Source organism: Cyprinodon tularosa, unplaced genomic scaffold (assembly GCF_016077235.1).
Source record: "Cyprinodon tularosa strain WSP-4 unplaced genomic scaffold, ASM1607723v1 ctg295, whole genome shotgun sequence".
Taxonomy (NCBI): Eukaryota; Metazoa; Chordata; class Actinopteri; order Cyprinodontiformes; family Cyprinodontidae; genus Cyprinodon; species Cyprinodon tularosa.
The window spans coordinates 494,733-515,864 of record NW_024039002.1 but is presented as its reverse complement, the minus strand read 5'-3'; the positions used below and the strand labels follow the sequence as shown (position 1 = coordinate 515,864).

Below are 21,132 nucleotides of genomic sequence, written 5' to 3'. Positions count from 1 at the left end.
TTATTCTTCATATATATATATATATAAATATATATATAAATATATACATATATATATATATATATATATATATATATATATATATATATATATATATATATATATATATATATATATATATATATATATATATATATATATATATATATATATATATATATATATATTTATTTATTCTACCAAAGCAAAGTAATAATGTTACACAATAGTACAATACACGCACACATATTGAGGAAATTTTCTTATGCTCAGAGCATTGTCGCCTCCACCTGTTGCTATAGGAACTCCAGCAGATATGTGGGACCTCTTCACACTGCATCAATATGCAATCATCTTCTCTATTATTTTCTTCATTGCTTTCCACTTTAATTAACATCCATGCATTGAACCAAAAAACATTGATTTATTACTGAGTATCTTTTCACACATTATTAGCAATATGCTTTTTATGCTTTCTAATGTAAATAAACATAAGGATGTTTAGTAGCTGTTCACGGTTCAAACCACTGATTTTTGTCTTTACACCCTGGGTAACTTTATTTGTTCTCCTCCATAAGAACAGAATAAGGTTGTCATTTTTGTGATGTGGCTGTTTTCCTCTAGCTGGTGGATGAAGAGTTTGATGCCCTTGAAGGTTTCTTTAACATTCTGGAGGATGGGATCCTGGTTCTTCTGGAGAACGTGGAAACATACCTGCTCCACCTACAGGTATTTTTATTTTAAAAGACGTAACCTTACGTCACTTATTTGAACATCGATAATAATGCATTCCTGCTATGGATCCTTGGTGTAATACACTGTCTGTTATCTGTCAGGAATGTTGTTTTCCCTTCACTAAATATAGCTGCCAGATAGAAATTTAATTTAAAAACACGTCTCTTTTTTTAAGTCTCTCTGCAGGGACTTTAAATTCTTAGCACATAATCTTCTTATCTAATTCTGGACTGTTTTATTTCTTATTTCATACCTCTTAAAAATCAAAAACTACACAGGTTACTTTGCTTTTAAACATTGTTTTTCCAGGCATTTATTCTCAAACATAACTTAATATATTTCCATCCCTTTTATTTCTGTAATGTGATGGCAACAGATATAATTCTCATAGATGAATATGTTTCACTTAAAGGTGACAGCTCGAACTGAACCAGCTGAATCACATACTGGAAATTTCCAGTCCTGTATGGTTGACTGGAAAACTAGAATATAATTTAACATTTCTTTGCTGCAGTTGAGTCATACTGGGTAAACCCAGGAGCTGATCTGAGCTCAAACACAGGACTCTTTGTGTTCATGTCTAAAATTATTCTCCAAGTACTTTTCCCCCCAAAAATTCTTTTTCCTCTTTTAAGTCTTTTTTTTTTCACAACATACCCCCACTATTTTAGCTATTCTGTTCTTGTCTTTATTTCTCTCTTGTGCATACATTTGACCAAAAATTTTACTTTTAGACTAAGCCATTTATTATCTTCCTATTTCTGTCACTGAGACTGTTGCTGTCTGTTGCTTCAGCAACCACACAAACATTCAGGGTTTTAAATAAACCAACAAATGTGTTAAACATCTGAAATAAACAGCAAGTGTTTACCTTTTAATGCTTGTTGGTCTGCAGAGGTTCCTGGAATGTAAGACAGAAGAGTTCGACTTTGACATGGATGGAGAAAAGACCCCTATTTGCTATAAGGAGATCAAGACCGCGCTCAGACAGTGGATCCTTCCAATGTTTGTAAGTCATATCTGTTGATGTCCTTTAGGTAAATTAGCTGAACTAAGAAATAACATTAAAATATGAACCATTTCAAAATAGAACTTGTTTTGTAAAAACTGAATTAAATAAACAATCTTTTCTGAAAGTTTTAATTGTGTGATGTATAAAACAACATGTTTTCTAATGCCTTTCAGGAAAAAAGGATGAGGGTTCTGATCTACAAACCCCTCTGTGACCTCCGTGACCTCCTGGTCGGCCCCAAGAACCTGATTAGAAAGAGACTCCACAAGCTGCTGGACTACGAAGTGATCGAAGGCAAATCCAAACTGAGCTACGACGAACAGGCTGTGGCAAACGCATACAAGTAATGGAGAAAAATAACATGGGCTTAATAAAAAAAGAAACACTCAAATTTAGAATAAAAATAAAATAAACATTTTTTCCAGAAATATGGCACCTAGATGCCTTTTTTCTACATTTTGGAAATAAAATTAGAATATATTAGATTTAGTCTAAAACATCTATGTCATTATTAGAATATTTCAAATACAAAATCCACCATTTTTTTTTCTGTTCCTTTTTAATGTTGTCTGATTGACATTGAATCAGCGCAAACCTTTACTGTTTCAGCTGATTTAGGATCAAATCAGTCTGTTTGATAAAAATATTATTTTTGCTGTCATATCTGAGTGTGCATCCATTAGCATTTCTGAGAAATTTACTGGATTTCCCACAAATGTTCTACTGAACTGAGATTAGATCTTTGAGTTGGTCAATCTAAGATGTTAATTCAGTTGTTTTTCAGCCATTCTTGTTGATAATTTGATGGCCTGTTGAAGATCATCATCCATTTGTGTCTTAAGCTTTAACTCCCTGGGTCGATGGTTTGGGTTGCAGCTTTAATATTTCCACATAATGTTCTTTGCTCATGAAGTCATCTATTTTGTGAAGTGCACCAGCCCCTCCTGCAGCAGCACTCCAATACTACACGATACACCCACCCTGGTACTTAACAGGTGGGATAATGCTCACAGGGTCACAAGTTCCCCCTCCATTCTTCTAAATGCAGCGATGGTCATTATTCTCCAACACCTCACTCTATAACAGACCACTGGACATTTCATTGTATCAAACTGAAATCTGGGATTTTGTGCTGCTTTTGGAGGAATAGCTTCTTCCTCACTGAGTAGACTTTTTTTTTTTACACCATCTTGTCTCTATCATCTGTTTTTATTTATATTTGAAGTTACATAATGTAATCATACCTCTGCTGTGCTGTCAAGCTAATATTAAAGTTTTGTTTTTGCTATTTTCCAGTTTTCAATGCAAATTTCTTTCTTCCCTTCCAGGACAATTAACACGCTGCTCCTCAATGAGCTTCCTCGCTTTAATGGCCTAGCTCTGCAGATGATCTGGCGAATGTTGGGAACGTTCAGCTGCTTGCATCGAGATCTGGCTGCAGACATGGAGCAGGTCTTTCAAAGCTTTGCTCAACAGGTACAGGCTTCCATATCTATCTTAAAAAATAAAACACTCAATTAAACAAATGTATAAAACTTTATGTAACGCTACATGTAATGATGGGCTCTGCATCTTTTCCCTTGCAGCTCCCTCACAGCTCTCTGCACCCTAAGGAATTCCAGGAGTGGGTGGAATCTGCAGTGCTGGAAGGAGCGAGGCAGTTGGAGACTTTATGCCAAAGTGTGGAGGAAGCTCTCAATGCTCCAGCTGCCCAGGTTGAGTTGGAATGGAACAATTGTGTTTTAGTCACTGGTTTTCTGACTGAAAGCAATGGATTTATTTAAAGTGTGTGCATGTTAGTGTGTGCACTGTAAGTGCATGAATCTCTCTTCCACGGCCATTGTCCTCAATAGTACGATGTAATGAATGTTCATCAACTGGCCACACACAAAGTTGGTTCAGATGAAGGGAGGAGGCAGAGGGAGCGGAGTGTCCTGTCAACATAATATCCAGGAGGAGGTGGATAGACGCAGTCTCTGAAGGATGCACAGGGGAGCCAGGATTCAGATGTTTCCTGCTGACATCCCATTGACATCCAGTCCTCATGGGCACGAAGGACACATTCATTTAAGGAGGCTTTTACTATTTTATTTAAACTAAAATTCTTCCTATAATGAATAGAATAGAACAGAGGTCATGGATTAGCGGACTGTGGTCTGGATCTGGACCCCCCTGCTGGCTTATCCAGACCCAACATGATTTAAAGGGGTCATAGAATGACTATAAATGGGTATTTGGTGTTGGTCTTTAAGGTCTCTGAATAGGGTGTGTAACATTGGTTGGGGTGAAAATGGCTTATTGGCTGTTCTATGAGCCCTAATGCAAACCTGGTTATAAGCCTCAGAATGAAACGACAGGTTTTCTTCCTTTTATGGAATGATCATTAATATTTAGATGAGCTGTGTGCTGATTGGTTTGCTTAAAAGAGCAAAGCTGCTGAGCAAAGACGCATCATAGCAACAAGCATTCACCATAGATATGCTAACATTGCTATTAACAGCTTAGCGACAGAATCATACTTGCAGCTTGCGGTTGTGATGGCCTTAAGGTCAGAACAGCCCCTCGTTTCAGTGAAAGAAGTTTAGCAAATGCTGCTTTGAACTGTCAAAGATTTTGAAAGCTGTCTTCGGTAAAATGCTTAGAGCAAATGAACAGCTCAGCATCAAACTGCAGGGATCTTATGATAGACAAAAATAATCCTTGACCATCGAGTCTTCGGATTCTTGGGAAGACTGTGAAAATGTCCCCTTTTCTCCTGGAACGCTGCATTTACGCCTGTGGTTCTGGCTCATTTTCAATAGAGAAACTGCCTGCTTTGTAATTCTTGTAGAAGTAAACCCAACTGTAGGCTAAACAGCTAAACTGGTGTCTTACATCTATCTCTATTCATGTTCTGGTGCCAGCGAACCAGTGGGCTGGTCTGGATGTCAGTTTCAACCAAATAGGGCAAAAACCCCGAATTGACGGCAATTCGGTGCTTCGTTTGGATTCGCCCGTTTTATGGTGGAAGTTTAGAATTGTAAGATTTGCAGAGAAAGGAGGTGTCGATGGGGTTTGACCTTCCCTGTACGTCCATTTCACCCACTGAACTATCGTTATTCATCTATGACAATGGAAACTTTTTCATTCTATGACCCCTTTAAAACATGAATAAATTACAGCATGTTTTTTGTTTTTTTATTATAAAATTCAGTGTATAACATGGATGCATAAAAACCAAATTTTATTTCAGTGTTAAATTCTGTTTAAAGTAACAGGTTATAATTAAAAATGTCTCCGGACCTTTACTGGTTGATGATTTTCCTTTTTCAGACCCCACTAATTTTTAATTTGTTACCCCTGGAATAGAATATTGAAATGTATGAGCAGAAAAATGTAAGGGAAACATTCAAAGATATATATATAAAAAAAAAAACAATAATGAGAATAATGGACATAAAGGGCAAATTTAGAAGATTCAAAGTTTTCTATGTAATAATTGAACAAGCTTTCTCAAATGCATAAAGATCAATAAACTAGAAATAAGTTATTTTTTTTATATTCACCTAAGTTTTCTACCAAGTGAGGCTCTGACCAACATTTAGAACAATCAGAAAGTCAAAGAAACTTCGGTGAAGGTTTAAGAATGGATCTCGTAGATTTACATTTTCTCAAAATCTTTCAGTGCCTCTCAAAAACTGCATGATCCAAGATGAACAAGTCAAACTATTGCAAATATTGGATTTTGCCCAAACTGTCCCCTTTTAATGCAAGGACTTTGGATGATCAGGAAACTTTTAGAGGCAGGTGGTAGAGAGCAGTATTTTAAAATAATTCAAAACACTTTGATTTGATTCAGAATGTGAATCTGGATCTCTAAAAAATGTGAATATTTAATTTGAAAAACATAAAAAATCTTATTTATTTTTTGAATGTAAAAGAAAAATCTTACCACAAGCATGAAATCAAACCATTACTGTACCCCTGAAAGCAAAACGCACCAAGGTTCCACCTTCAATTTAATAGAGACTCAAGTTTGCAGAAACATTAAGGTTAGCATTTGTTAAAAAATTACGCGCTTATATGATTTTTCCAAGCATGAAAACCTTTTTAGAAGAAAATATAAAACCTGAAAGAAATGGCATGAGTATATGTAAACTTCTAACAGCAGATGTACTTCCTTTTGTGCCATAGCTGGAATCAGTCATTCCCTTTCTACTGGAACATCTCATTATAAACTCAGGAGTAAGAATAGCTGCTACATTCTTTTTAACTGGCACCAAAAGAAGCTCACAGACTAAAAAGCACAACTCCCTGATGTAGACGGTAATTACACACTTTATTTAAAGTGACAAGCCAAAACAAAAGGTCTTGCTTTATTAAGGCACAGCTGCCTGTATTTCCTGTTGTACGAGTTGATCATCATAATCATTTAAACTTGTCAAACAACGTGCATAAAAATAACTGGAAAGACAGTGGAATGCTCGCTCACGTCATGTTTGGCTGGAACTTTAAAAGTTCACCTTTAGAAAACTATTTGCGCTGTCCAACACGCTCTGCCTGAAGATACGTCAAGTCACAGGGCATGAAAACAATCATCTTTGAAACGTTAGGTCATTCAGGTGTGAATGTGACTCACTGCTGAGGATTTAAGGAAAATGTACAAAGTGACGTAATTTCTAGGTTAGATCTTGCTAGTTTCATCTACTTTCTGCCTTTCTTTTGTTTCAGCCTCTGAGCCCGTCCTCTCAGCGCCGTCTGAAGCAGCTGACAGATAAACACGGCTCTGGAAAGATCTTCCAGGTGACAAGCACGGTGGTGGCCACCCGGGACTTCGACCTGAACCTGACTAAGGGAGAGTTGGTGGCCCTCATCAGCGAGACCGACACCCGCGGAGACAAACGGAGATGGCTGGTTGATGCAGGAGGTGAAAACCAGTTCCTGTTGTGAAATGTTCTGGACAGAGTTAGCAAATGTTTTCTGGATTTGTTTACCTTTCAGTGTTAAATCTCGGCTTGAACAGACTTTTTTAAAATTGTATTAGTGATTAATGTTAATCTGAGCCTATATATCAAGAGCTCATTGAGTGGATCATAAATCTCTTTCTGCTGTGATTAATTTTCAAAGGGATGCATGGAAAAAAAAATGTTCTCAGGTTGCAGCTTTTCTCAAAGATACCATTATGCTGCCATCTACTGGTTAATTTCACTTATAACAATAAGGTTGGCTTTTAAGATTTGAATATGCAAATTAGCAGGTGAAAATCTGTGTTTGAAAAATAACCACTAAACAGGTTAGTTATAGATGTAGATTATTAGATAGAGATGTAAACAGACCTATAGAGAAAACGCTTTGACATTCTTACAGAAACTCATTTCCTGTGTGTTATTGTTTCAAAGCGGAACTTGTGAGCTTGGTATCTACAGGATCCTTTGATTCATAAGTCCAAACCTTAAGCCATCCATCCTCATTCTATTAAAAACCATAAATAAGAAACAGGCAAAGATAAAAAAGGGACTTTTCTGTGTGTTCCAACCTCCATAGTTGCAAGATAGTTACAGTTCAAATATATACTAATTCTCTGGTTAAATATTCAGTTTTACCTTTGTAGAGAAAGCAGGTGTTGGCATATGCTCCAAATGATTAAAGATTAGCATCCAATAAAAAGGATTTTATAATTTTACAAGCTTTTTCTTTGGACATTTTAGGGGAAATCTTGTCCTAAAATTAATTTAGCTCGTAAAGATCATTTTTATTAGAGAATAAAATACTGCATTTGCTTGATTTCAGGATGTCAGCCATTATAATCATAAATAAAAACAGACATATAGGTTAACGATGAAATTATATTTTGTTTCAAGATGATTATTTCTTACGATTCTAATAAAGTAAAACAATATATAAGTTTCTTTATAGAAACAATTACATAACGATTGAAAACTGGGAAAACTCATTCTATGTAATAATTTGTTGTGTAAATTGATGTGTTAAGTGTCAAGTTGTGTGTGTGTGTGCAGGAAAAAAAGGCTATGTTGCGTCCGCAAAGCTTGCTCGCTATCACCAAGCAGTGGAGGACCCGCCCCCCTCTCCATTTCTTCCTATGCCAGCGGATATGAGCGGATTAAGGAGACATTCCTGCACCCCAGACCCCCAACTCATCCAGGTGACAAGTCGACCTTTATTCCAGGTAATTCATTACTTCACGTATTTTTTCTGTTTCCACATATTAACCTTTTGTATTTCTTTTTCCCCGTTGCCCATTACCTTTTGTTTAGATAAAGGGGTTTTATTATCTTTTTCGAAAGCATATTTCAGGATATTTACAAATGAAAGCATCTGGTTGCGTTCAGGTGGACATACTTCAGCTGGATTTAAGCAAATGTAAAAGAACTGTAATGGGTTTAAAAGATATAAAAGGCAGTCGGAAAAATAATGCTGTCGAATTATAGATAAAAAAAATAGTTCAAATGTGCAAGGTCACACAAAGACGACCAGATGAGTCCACGTAGATTACATTGGTCAAGTCATGTAGAAAGTCTAGAGTTCAAACATGATTAAACACTGTGGAGCATATTACGTTCCATCAATGTTGACACCAAAGATAGCCTGGCCAGCCTGACTGATTCTACGTTTACACGGCATATCAGTCTGGTAAACGACTAAAGGCGGGACTAGCAGGGTCGGCCTCATCAGGTTAGAACCAATCAGATAACTACAGATGTGAAGCAAAAACTCCAAGCAACGCCCTCTGCTTTAGTAATTTCGTATTCCGTGAAACTTGTCAAGCTGTTGAATAAACTGTGGCTGATTTCTGCTGGTTTGGTCTAAAACAATCTGAGAATATAAGGTTTGCTCTCTATTACATTCTTAATTTTTATTGCAACATTGCTCCGTTACAGTCACAAGTCTGTTGTTATGTTAGCAGAACAGCGCTGTTGGATTATGGGGGATTCTAGTGCTGAGAGTCGTGCAAGTCCTGCCTCCCGCGCTGTGATTGGTTCATTTACTAGACTGAATCATACGGAGCATAATGCTGCCAGGATTAACCAAAGAAAAGGTTTTGTGAATGGAAATAAAAAAAAAGCAATACAGAAATCAAAGTTTCAAATATTTCTTACCCAAAAAAAGCTTTTGTGATGAACGTTGCTGATCTCTCAAATTTGACTTTTCCAAATTACTGACTGACTTAATTGTTTCAATTTTGTTTTTCTTATTTTTTTAAACTGCCTTTCTGAATGTGGTTTTTCAAATTTATCCTGTAATTATTTTTAAATAGTTTTTTACAGATCCCATTCTCTTCATTTCTGGGAGCAGGTTTAATTTCTATTGCTTGTTAGAAACAGCATTTTCACTGGTCAATGTGCTGTCATAGAAAGTTAATAGTGGGCTTGAACTGAAGACTGTGATTTGTAAAACACAATTTGAAACGATGAAATTTGTAAACCTCAGTCTGAAAAATAGAAATTTGAAATTAAGTTAAAAATAAAGAAAAAAGTAGAAAAAAATAACATTTGAAAATACTGCAAAGTTTCTCTCAAAACCTTTATTTGATCAAGAAGTAAAAAAAAAATAAAATTAAGTTTCAGGGTTCTAACCAGCCCTTCGGTTGTAAGTTGAACCCCAACCTAATGAGCCACCATTGTCCAAATTCATAAAACTGACTTAATTAAAGACATCAGATTTTAAAAATTAGTCAGTTTTTGTATGATGTATATATTTTTGATGAACTTTAGGAATACTTGTTTTAAATACTAATAAAAGAACAAAATTAAAAAAGAACAAACAGCTTTAAATTCTTAGTTATTATTATGTAAACCGTCTAACCGTATAACTTGTACCATCGTATAATCAGTTACTTTACTTTTCTGGGGGGGGGTTGTTGTTTTTTTACCAATAGGGAGATCTTTTTAGAGTCAAAACAATTATTTTCCTGTTATAATAAACTACAAAAGAGTAGGTATGATGTCCTGCTGTTACACAGCCTCATTCCAAATGATACAGGAATGCAGAAGCTTTTGTAGAAAAGCATTTCTGTAAATTCCCTTATTGTGTCTGAAAAGTGATTTACTAAATTACATTCAGTATATTCTGTGAGAAAAAGAGTTTAATTATGTATGTTGGTACTTTAAAGATTTTATTCACCCAACATAAATTAAAACATGCTCTTTAACTGATTGCTTTTCATATTTTATTGCTTCAACTGTAAATGGTTCAGCTTAACGATGCAACTCATACATTGTTGTTTATGTTAAGCTAAAGAACAGCAGGTTTGGCTTAGACAGAAATACACACATTTATGTTTGACAGATAATAGCTCAATTTTTATTTATTTTTTTTTATACAGATATTTGACTGAAATCTACTATTATCTTAAAGCAACCAGGAAGGAAACAGCTGGACTGAGTTTGTTATATTCGATAATTGCCAAACAAGGAAAGTCTTGGACATTTATGGCCTAGACCTCCTGTTAGCGTGAAATTAAAAAACAACAACATAGAGTTTTCTCAATGAAACAGTCCTCTTTTGACAGTTTTTTACAATGAAATCATCAGTTTTCTATGTAACTGACTGCTCTTTGTTACTGTAGTTATAAATTATGTTATCAGTGTTGGTAATTTGCTTCTAGTTACTTTCCACAAGAGAGGGCTGCTAAGGTAGAGCTGAACAGATATTATGTCATAGGGAGGGGTGTGTGTCTGAAAGGAAGCGTCCATAAATTAGCTGTTTAACCTTGTATGTCAGTTGCCAGTTAATTTATGCGCCGTAGAGCTGCAGGCAGAGATAATGCACCTTTCTTCTCATGTGTGCGCTGCATGTTGTTTGACTGATTTATGTTTGAGACGACATGATTGAGGGTCAGGATACTAGATTTGATTAGCATGATTTATGGAAGTGTGAACATCGGCGACTCAACTTAGTGTGTGTTTGCGTGTATGCAGGAGGATATGCATATCTGGCAAAGATACTTTACTGTGTGCTGTCGATCCAGTGGAAGTTGCTGATGTTTATTTTTCCTTCCTGCGTTTTCCTTTGCCAAAGAAAAATCTTTAACTGCTCTGACCATGTTAGACAATCACAGTTTTATCCCTCCAAACGTCAGGGGTCAGCATCCCATTCTAATACTATGACGTTTGAAAACCTAGGCAACAGGTTAGCTACTAGAAACAGCAGCAACAATATGAATTCAATTCAATTTAAGTTATTTATATAGAGTCAATTCACGACACATGTCATGTCAAGGCAATTTACAGTTCAACCAGATCATCCAGTCAAATTGATTCAAAGTTTTCTATCTAAGGAAAACCAGTTGATTGCATCGACTCATTGAGTCAAAGGCAACCCCTGACACTAAGCATGCTTGTAGCGACAGTGGAGAGGAAAAACTCCCTTTTGACAGGAAGAAACCTCCAGCAGAACAAGGCTCAATGTGAGCGGCCATCTGCCGAGGCCGAGTGGGGTTCAAGGGGACAGAAGCAGACATTGAAAAATAAGGAAATCCCTATGTCAAAGAATGAAGAGAGCAAATTCGATCAGTCACATTCAGAGAAACAGGACTACTCTGATGTTCACTGCAGCTTTATACCCTGGCTGTTATTAGACAGCTTAATGCAGCTCCTGGTTTTTGCTGCGAAAAGTATACAACTGTTATTTTTTCAGGTTGAAATTTTCTTTTTAGCAAACTATATGGCTTTAATGTAGCTCAACAACAACACCTTAGAAGGGAGTAAAATGTATCTCTGCAAACATTTAAATTCCTGGTTTGGTGTTTAGAGTTTGTGAAAATGTAACCCTTAGTTGCAGATGCTGCAGTGGAAGCTGTTCTTCACACATATGCATCAGCAGATCTTCAAGCAGAAATTTTTTTTTCAAGAATCTTTTCAGACTTGTGTTAACGTGTCATGCATGCAGCCCTTTTAAAGATAAGAAACTGAAGGCCCTTTTTCTTCTATCATAACTCAATTTTTCATTTGCGCAAATACATTCTATTATTAGACAAGTATAAAGTTTGTAAAGCAGATGATAGAAACACTTTTTATCTAAAACACCTGACCATAACGCCTGATCACCCTTTTTGAAGATGCCTACCCTTTTTTTTTATTCAGTTTCATTAACCAAACCAAGTAATGTAAGTAGAAGATGTATGATGATGAGGTAAGCTAAGAGATCTCAGAAGCATGCTGTGATCTGGATGAGATTCAAGAGCACGCCACAATCAACTCATTTTTGATTTGATAAATTTGGCTTTGAAAGGACAAGATAACAATCTTTCTATCTTATGAACATAGATTTATAACATTTCAGATTTGTTACCAAATGACTTCTGTCAAGCAATGATGTGTTACTCATCTCACCATTTTCTCCCAGAAATAACAGGAATTCAGCACTACGACCTTCTTTACTTTTTAACCAAATCTCAGTCTCTCTCCTTCACACGGATCCCTCCTCAGTCCACAGAGACGGTCCCTTTACTTCGTTTCCCTCCTGCCTTTCGCTGTCTTGTAAAAAATCTAATTAAATGCTAATTGGTGTGGACTGTCAGGGCAGGACTGATGTAGTAGCCGAGAGGTGAGCTGCAGGGAAGGGTTTGTTAATGACATGGATCGGCTACCTAAACTCTGCTGTTAGTGCTGGTAGGGCGCTCTGTCATACCAACGCGAGGCTCATTAGGAAGTCCTCAGCCTGTGGATGTGAGAGCGTGGGGCGATGAGCTGGGATTTGTCCAGACATAACTGGTGGGCTTAACCTTTCCAAAGAATTATCACAATGACAAATCGAAGAGATTGTGCCATTTTTCTCCTGCTTACTGACTTTTTTTCCCTCAGCTGCATGAAAATGTGTTAGAATTTGCAAAAATGGCAAAAATAAATGATAACAGAAGTGTTAAAAGAAAAATTGTGTTAGTAAGTGGTTCGTTTATTCTCTACCATTGTAAGGTTGTTCTTGACACAGCTTGGTTATACATTAGGAACGTCACAGGTTACTAATTTTTAAACACTAAATTATTTAAAAAGCAAGGCATGAAAAATAAGAAAAAATCTGCAGAACTTCTGTCAAAAGGTTGTTTATCTCTTTTCTTCTGTTTGGAGAATATCCTGCTTCAATTACCAGGTTTTTACTTGTTGCCCCAGTAATTGTCAGTAAGGCCATTGTAACAGCAGGAGCTTTTTAATGACGGACTCTTACATCCAAATCACACAAAGCAACCATTATAAGACACGAGAGCATTCACTGCAGGGCTTTAAGTAAGATTAGCAAGAGTCTAACACAGGTAGACAAAAATTGTTCTGTAGGTTTATCTGTTTAATAATGAAATAAGAAATAAATCCAGAAATGAGCGTCCAGGTTGGATGTCAGGGTTGTGTTTGCTCTCGCAGCAGTGTATCGCAGGTATGACAGAGATATTTTAGATTTATGCCCAATTTTGAAGCGTCATCTACTCCACGCTGCTACAACGCAAGAGGGACAATCACGAATAAGCTGTGGGTCTAGATACGGCCGAAGCGGTGAGGAAGTGGAAAAATGCAAGAGGCAAGTTTGGGCGACAACGGAGGCACATGAGGGCAAAAAAGAGCGGGAATACAGGTGAAAAAAAGGGTCCCATCGTTCTTGTGCATCTCACTCTTCACAAGTCGTTTTCCACAATGATGCATAGTGTAGAGCGGATGTAGATTTGACCAATCAGAGGCCTCCTGTCTGCGACACTGTCTGTGGTCACCTACAATTTTGAAGAGGTGCCCCAGGTTGTATGCAGAAGGGACGGGGGTATATCTGCGTTCACTGCGACACACAAGCTGATGACCTGGTTTCTGAGCATGAACCAGACGTGAAATTGATCATTTCCCCATCTGCTCCCTAAGGTGATTGCTGCCTACGACTTCACAGCCAGAGGAAACCATGAAGTATCTGTCCATGCCGGTGAGCCCGTCCGCGTCCTGGAGCCCCACGATAAACGAGGGAACCCTGAGTGGAGCCTGGTGGAGGCCAGGGGTCAGAGAGGCTATGTGCCCTCCAACTACCTCACCAGGACACCAGTGATCCCTTCACTAGGAAGGCAGTAAAACACTAGCATGTTATGTACTGTCTACTATATTTGGCTTTGAACCTGCAGCTGCTTCTAAAACATGTAAAATACATGCTTTATATGTCAAAAGAAATTTTAAACTACAGTATAAGTAAAAAAAACAAACAAACAAAAAAAAACAGTTAAACTAGGTTAATGGAAAGACCAATAGGGTTTATCTCCATAAAGATAAACTCGATAGTTTATCTAAGAAGTTTTTAAAGATCAGCAGAAAAACTGATTTCAAAACCTTTACGTGCAAAATTATTTAAGTCTGTTTGGGGTTTTTTTTTTTTTTTTTTTTTTTGTTCGGCGTAGAAATGTAGTTTTTTTGTGTGTTTTTCTATAACAAAAAATCAGACGTCCTGCTGCCTGTTTAACACATTTAACAGCTTATTACTGCAGAATAGAAATAGTTCAGTTTTAATCCTTAAAATTTTTTTTATTTCTTGTTTCCGTAAAAAAATGACATTACTCTAAATCGCATAAGTTGAAGCTAAATATCAAACAAAGAATGTTTCCAGGTTCAAGTAGCCTGAATGTGTGCAATAGAAAACACTGATCCAGTGCCTCCACTTTAAAGTGGACCTATTATTATTTTTCTTTTTTTGATTTTCTAGTTGTGACACTGTACACAAATGAAGGAAGCTGCTGCTACCCAACTCTGTTATACTCTGACTGGGTTCTCATCCCTTACTCATGGGAACTTAGGAAGGGTAAAGGTTTACTGTGAAAGTAGCATGAAGGACAATCTGAAAGTTACCCTGTCAAATGATTGTGGTATTCCTGGATGGCCCACACTGTATCACCTGAAGAAGAAGGAATCTTAGGTTTAACATTGACTCATTTCCCATAATTCTCAGCAGAAACGAAGGAAACAGAAATAGATGAGGATACACGGCGTGCTCTCGTTAGACTCTCCATGTCAGTAGGAGAGCTACAGCAGTGAGAGCAAACAGTGTGTGAGCGTCCTAATAGAAACCTGGCTGACAGGTGATTGCGTGTGAGAGTCTCCTCCCCCTCACCTGGATCCAGGAGCAGACTGTGTATGCAGACTGGCAGATACACAGCGCTCTCATCATCTCAGACTTTCTAATAAGATGTAAATGCAGAATATCTCAGGGGCTGAGCAGGAAAAGAGACAGGAGAAACGGTGGAGCTGAAAAGGAGCAGAAATAGATTTATTCTCGGGGAAAGTTGAAGGCGGTGATTTGTTGCCATTGTTTTAATCCCCTCAGTCCCAGCAGCAGCGAAGAAGGTCGTTTCTTAGACAGATTTTACTTAACAAGGTTATATAATGGATATAAAGCGGCGCAGACAGACAGAGGTGACCTACTTCTGTGTTTCTAACACACCTGATAACGCTTGTTGCCATGGATACGGTTTAATCAGTGTTGTTTTTTTCTACTCCTCTCATGTGTGGAAATGTTGGGACAAGCAGGTTCAAGTCATACAGAGTTTGTCCAATTTTAGTTTTTTTGAGGCCAAAGAGGATTTAGTCCAGATTCTTGAAATACAAGATGTTAAAATCAAATTTTTGGTATAAAGATCTATAATGTAATATTTTAAGAAACTTTAGTGTGCCTAATACTGAAAAAAAAATCTTAAAATACTTTTATTTTAAAAGAAAAATAAAAAAACAAAAAAGGGTGATTTATTTTATTAATATAGTAATTTTGAAATAGTGACATTATGAATAATAACTGAACTTCACTGCTGAATGTCCCATGTACCCACTGCACAAAACTGAAAAAAACATTCAAGCCGCCAAAACTACAACAATGCATTGATAATTTCCTAAAATATATATTTTTTCCTTTTAATTTGCTCAGACACTTAGCAGCTTTTGTTCTTTAAAGCTGATAAGTAGCGTTTATTGCTGTGGGAGTGGAGCAGAGGGAGCTCCGGTAGCTCTGAGTCCGAGCTGCTCAGCTGGATCTCATCTCTCTCTGTCGGTTTGAATGTCAGATCGGAGCAGAGCAGCAGGAGGCACAGGAAAGACACACTGCAGAGATACTTCCAAAATGCCACTGTAGCAAATGTCCTGAAGGTTAGTCTAACCTCTGGAGGAAAGATGAAGTTTTCCAAAAAGGCCTCTAACCGGATAAAACTCCTTAAACCATGCAGGTGGCAAATGTGCAGCATAATTTAGATTTAATTTTGTCACCTTTTACAAACAAAGCAGGCATCTGAATGTATTTGGTGGATTTTAGGATAATTTAAAAAGACATCTGGAACCACTTTCTAAAAACTGGATGAATTCTACCAACCCTGAAGGATGTTGAGGGACTGTTGCCCAGAAAAGACTTGTTATTTCATCCTTCCACCACTAGAGGGAGGATGTGTTTCTACTGTGTAACATGTTTGTTTGCTGTTGCTATTAACATCATTACCTTTGTCAGTATTTATCCTGACACGACCTTAAAAGCACAATTAAAGCAGATTCTGTAATAATTTAATGCTGTTGAAGCTTTTATAATTGTTTAACTCTTTGGTAATGATGCTTTCTTTTTTGTGAGTCTTTTATATGTGTAATTTATTTAAATAAAAACGTATTAAACTGTGTAATGATAATTATGCTTCATCTCTCTCCCAGAGATGAAGCATCAAACCTTTGGAGGTATTTCCAGAGTTATGATGTTGAGCTCCATCGCTGTCATGTATTTGCACAGCAGATGGGGGTCTCTGTGCCTGGGCAGCTGTGATCTGGTTGTGAGGCTTCAATAAAAACAGAGCTAAAAGTATGTTATGTTTGCTTGAATCATTTCACATAGGTTCAAAATCTGAAACCTTAAACAGACAATGAAAACAGAAACCATAAGGATGAAACATGGTTTGTTTTTGTGTCATCTTGGGTTACACTGCAATCTCTCTTTTTCTCCGCTTTTTTTCCCGATGCACCACATGACAGACCCCAAATCCTGCAGTCTGCCTCCTATTATATTTCATCCCTGTCAGAAACGGGTCACAGCAGTTGGTTACAGACTGGAGATGTTTGCAGAGTAAACACAGATCATCACATGTCTGAGTCTGCAGGGTGAGGAGGTCTCTTTGCCCAGCAGATGTCTCCACGTCTTCTGTGATTTATTGAAAAAGAGCTGGTCAACCTGCTTTATTACCTCAGTTTTATTGGATTTTACTGCAATCAGGAAACTTTCCCTTCAACACTGACCATCCCGTTTGTCTATCACATGAATTTTTCTTGCATTGTTTCCTGAGCTTAAAAATCTTAACAATGACTCCCATTGGGGTTTCCGGAAATTAGTAACAGCAGAGTTGATTTTATTCATAAAATTGACTCTATTTTAATGCATTTAGATGTAAAATTCAGAGTAAACTGGTTGAGCTGGCAGAAAGAATGATCTGGCCATGGAAACAAGGTGAAAGACAGGAATGAATGATGTCCAAGGGTCAAAGTGCATCAGATGAGAACGCTCTGGACACGTTGCTGGGTTTGTTTTCTTTCTCAAACCTTCAGATCAATCAAGAGGATCACACCGTTTACACCTCCAGACTCATCTGATGAGACCCAGGAGTCAGATTTGCTAGACATTTGAAAGTTTTCTAACCCCATCCATCTCTTTTCTCTGAAAATAAAGCAATATTGTTTTCTACCTGAACAGAAAAGTTCAACCATTGAAGGTTTTCTCAGTGCAGTAGGATGGTGTGACTTCTAATGTCCAATTCACTTACCTATCCTGAAAATACATCAAAATTCCTTAAAGCCTCAGGAAGCTTTCAAAATATAAATCTAACTAAAACACATCTCATTGATTTTTACTGCTAATCTGTGCCAGAAATGTTCCTTTATGTTAAAAAGTAATAGAGATAAACAGGCATTTTTGAAAATCCTCAGGAGGACAGGCAGCCCTGATTTTCACAGTCTTGGTGCCATAGTGTCAGACATTAGGTTGCAAAGCGGCAACAGATTTAGATTCTATAAGGACATCCTTCTCCAGCTAATTAAGAAAGCAAAAGGTGATTTCCGTTGAATCAAGGTGGTGCAATATACCCTTCTACATCAACACTTAGACCTGATGGAATGCCTCTATTGAACCATTAAAGTTCTTCTCATAATTTCTGTAGTTATGAGAAGATCTTTACGTATTTTTTCAGTCGTGAGGGATGGAACAGAATTTAATCTAATGTGTTGCTAAATAATAAAAAATCTGCAATCCTGTATGACATTACTAAGATAGTGCTCTTAAAACAAAAGGAATAAAGGATTTTGATCCAAAATAGAGGGGAAATTACATTTAAAGAAAAGCCAGTGAAGCCACACTAAAGACGGATCATTTTTATGGGGTGAAAGACAAAAATAAAACTGACTTTCAAACCCCTGGTACCTCCCTTTAGTGCAAAATTCCTCCCAAACTAACAAAAGAAGGTTCCAGGAACCCATCAGCTGATATCTGACATGTTTCTATAGGCTGTTTAGTTATTGGTTGAGACTATTGATCATTTTTGATCATTTTTACTGGTATCATTCCTAGAAAAACAGCTTCTACATGCTTCCTATGACTGTGGTGTATTCAGACAGTTTTGTTTGTAAGGCCGGTGCTCACTGTGGAATCTGGGCAGACAAATGTGTGTACCAACCAGCTCCAAAGAGAGCATTAACGGGCTTCAGCAGGCACTGGAGTGTGAATTGGAGAGCTGGATCTGTGGCTTTTAAGGGGGCACTTAGAAAACAAGAGCTGCCTCCCCTTCTGCACGGATTGTGCGTGAACAAGTGTTTTTGTGTGCAGGCATGGATATTTTATTGGTCTGCATTTACATTTCCGAACATCCGACTTTTATGTTTAATTTGGTAGCATATTTGCTTTACATACTGCATGTGTTGCAGGATGTGCAAAAGGGCTTAAAACATCAGCAGTTATTTGATGAAAACCAGCCCCTTCAACAGGCTAATAGCCTTTAAATGACTGCATGTAAAATGGTATTAATGAATTAGTCCTGCTTCTGCAAAATGAGCCTTCCTGTGTGATTGTGTGGGAGGATGCACATCCTGTTGGTGCATGTTTGTGTGTGAAGCTGAACCTCAATAGCCCAGCAGTGAACAGATCCTTGGCTATAAATATCCAGTCCTCCAGCTGAGGCTGAGCTAAAAATAGATCCACAGTTAACTGGCACCTAGAGGACAACAGCAGGACTGCAGAGAGAGATGCTATTTCTGATGGGAGGAATTATGTATTTTGGTGATTTATTATCTTTTAGTTTTAAAAGGATTAAAATAGAAGAAAAAAGCAGTAATCATTGTTTTGGTCAAAAGTTTGCATAAGGGCATGAATGAATGTCTTGATAAGTAAGTTTTTAAGGATTTGTTTGAATTTGAGTTTATTTGAAAAGGGAGCTGATGAAGCACCAAGCAACACTAACAATAAAAAAAATAAAATAAAAAAAACAAGAATTGGGTCCAAAATACACTTATTGTTTGTCATTTGAATCCAAACATCCATCCGTACATCCTCCTTCGCTTGTCCTTAGAGCCTCTCTCCAACAATCCTGGACAGGTTGCCAGTCTGTAGCAGGGCAATTCAAACATTTTACAACAAAATATATAGGTTAAAAAATGTATTTTGATTGAATGATATAGCGCTTGACAACAAACACCTTTACCATGAAAATTACAATAAAATAATACTACAAAAACATGAGATTCTCATACAAAGAATAAACACAAAAGAAATAGGAAAATGTCACTACATGGTATTAAAAGTTCTCTTGAAGCATAAGTCTTAAGCTTAGACTTAAAGGTGCCGTAGATCTTGGAAAAACAGTTCCAGCAAGCTATATTTTTGAACATACACAACCATGCCTCTCCCTCCAGACCACCCCTCGAAACCACGCCTTCAAAATACATGAACACGCATGCTGTCTGCAGCGCGTCGCTGATCTCGGAGCTTGCAGGGAAACAGGAACAGCACTGATTATGCAGAGAGCTATGATCTCTCCTCTGAAACAGTTTATTTATGCCTAAATTAACGTAAAATGCCAAAATCTGCCAGCAAAACATGTTTGCTTTTATTATCCTGGTGCCTGCGGTCAATGGTGTAACTATCGGTAAGCAGAGACTACAGTTGCTTAGGGGCCTCGACTTCTTAGGGGCCCTGTCATTGAGACCTAGTGGCCCCCTTTGCTATTGTGGACTAGGACGTCTCTTTGCAGATTTAATGGTGTGAAAAATTCCTCTTAAACCCACCTGATCCTAGGTCAACTGACCGGACCTTATTTATACCGCAACACATGGCAGATTTCAACATGATGGTGAGCCGTTTTAACACGACACCAATAGCAAAGCAGACAGTGGTACTTTTAATTACTATGTCAATAACTGTGTATAGTTCATTAGACGATTGGTAAAAAATACACAATATGTTTCAAACTGCAATAAAGATCATAAAAGAACAATGTATTTGAGTATTTTATTTTTTACACTACGACTTGGAATTATGGTTAACCCAGAGCATCGATGGGGAACGGGGGTTTGAGCGGTGCGATAGAAAAAATATTTGAAGGCAGGATGATTACCTGGATGAACTGCCTGCACCGACAATGTTTTCAGGTGAACTTTCTCACTTCAGAATAGATTCAAACTACTTTTTACCCACTGATCAAAGCAAATATAGCTTCCATTGTTATGGGCAAAGAAAGGATAGGGGAGCTCCGCCAAACATGCATCAGACCCACTTTTTCCACCGCGCAGCTAAAGCAGCAAAGATGCTTCAGCCATGCATCAGAACTAAACTTGTACAAGCATCAAAAATGAAGCAGCAGACTTGTTTTTGCTGCTCTAGGTGTGAATGTAGCATAACAGTGGCTAGCTTCCAGCCATGGCGTCCTGCACGGACATTGGGGGGGTCGATTCATTCATGTGTCGCACACAGGGGGGAGGGAAAAGGGGCCATGATTGACATGTCAAGAACCAATCGTGTACATCCGACCGTCTTTTGTGATTGGTTGGGGTTATTCATTGATTTCTCACTGTGGCGGGGACCATTTATTTTAGTTTCACCTTCTATTTCAGTGCTTGCTAAGCGGCTGTGGGGAGATCGTTACGCCACATGGTAAAAAATGCGTCAGAAAATATCTCCTACTGCAGCTTTAAAATGCCTTGGATGGAGGCAAAGATCTAGTAGAATATCATTCTAGAGTTGGGGTGCCGCCACTGAGAAAGATCAGACACCTGTGTTTAAGACTACATCTTGTGTTTTAGTCTAGATCTGGTCAAAGCTCTCAGTTTCACATCACTGAGGCCATTTTATTTTAACAATCTTTTTCTGTATCAATACTAAACATGTTTAAAATCAGGCAAAAAAAAAAAAAAAAAAAATCAGCCCTCAGCACAGATGTCTAAAATAAAGTT

General features: G+C 37.5%; 1 protein-coding gene across 2 annotated transcripts in view; it reads left to right on the top strand.

Moving 5' to 3' along the window:
• The window catches only part of arhgef37 (Rho guanine nucleotide exchange factor (GEF) 37), a 46,437-nt gene extending 29,927 nt beyond the window's left edge, over nucleotides 1-16,510 (top strand). For both annotated transcript variants that reach the window (XM_038291157.1, XM_038291156.1), the window contains 8 exons: nucleotides 604-708; nucleotides 1,610-1,723; nucleotides 1,900-2,069; nucleotides 3,055-3,202; nucleotides 3,313-3,441; nucleotides 6,437-6,632; nucleotides 7,723-7,892; nucleotides 13,564-16,510. In XM_038291157.1, the coding sequence (XP_038147085.1) occupies nucleotides 604-708; nucleotides 1,610-1,723; nucleotides 1,900-2,069; nucleotides 3,055-3,202; nucleotides 3,313-3,441; nucleotides 6,437-6,632; nucleotides 7,723-7,892; nucleotides 13,564-13,764 (1,233 nt within the window). In that variant the 3' untranslated portion in view covers nucleotides 13,765-16,510. The remainder of the gene's footprint in view (nucleotides 1-603; nucleotides 709-1,609; nucleotides 1,724-1,899; nucleotides 2,070-3,054; nucleotides 3,203-3,312; nucleotides 3,442-6,436; nucleotides 6,633-7,722; nucleotides 7,893-13,563) is intronic.
• Nucleotides 16,511-21,132: the final 4,622 nt, after the last annotated feature.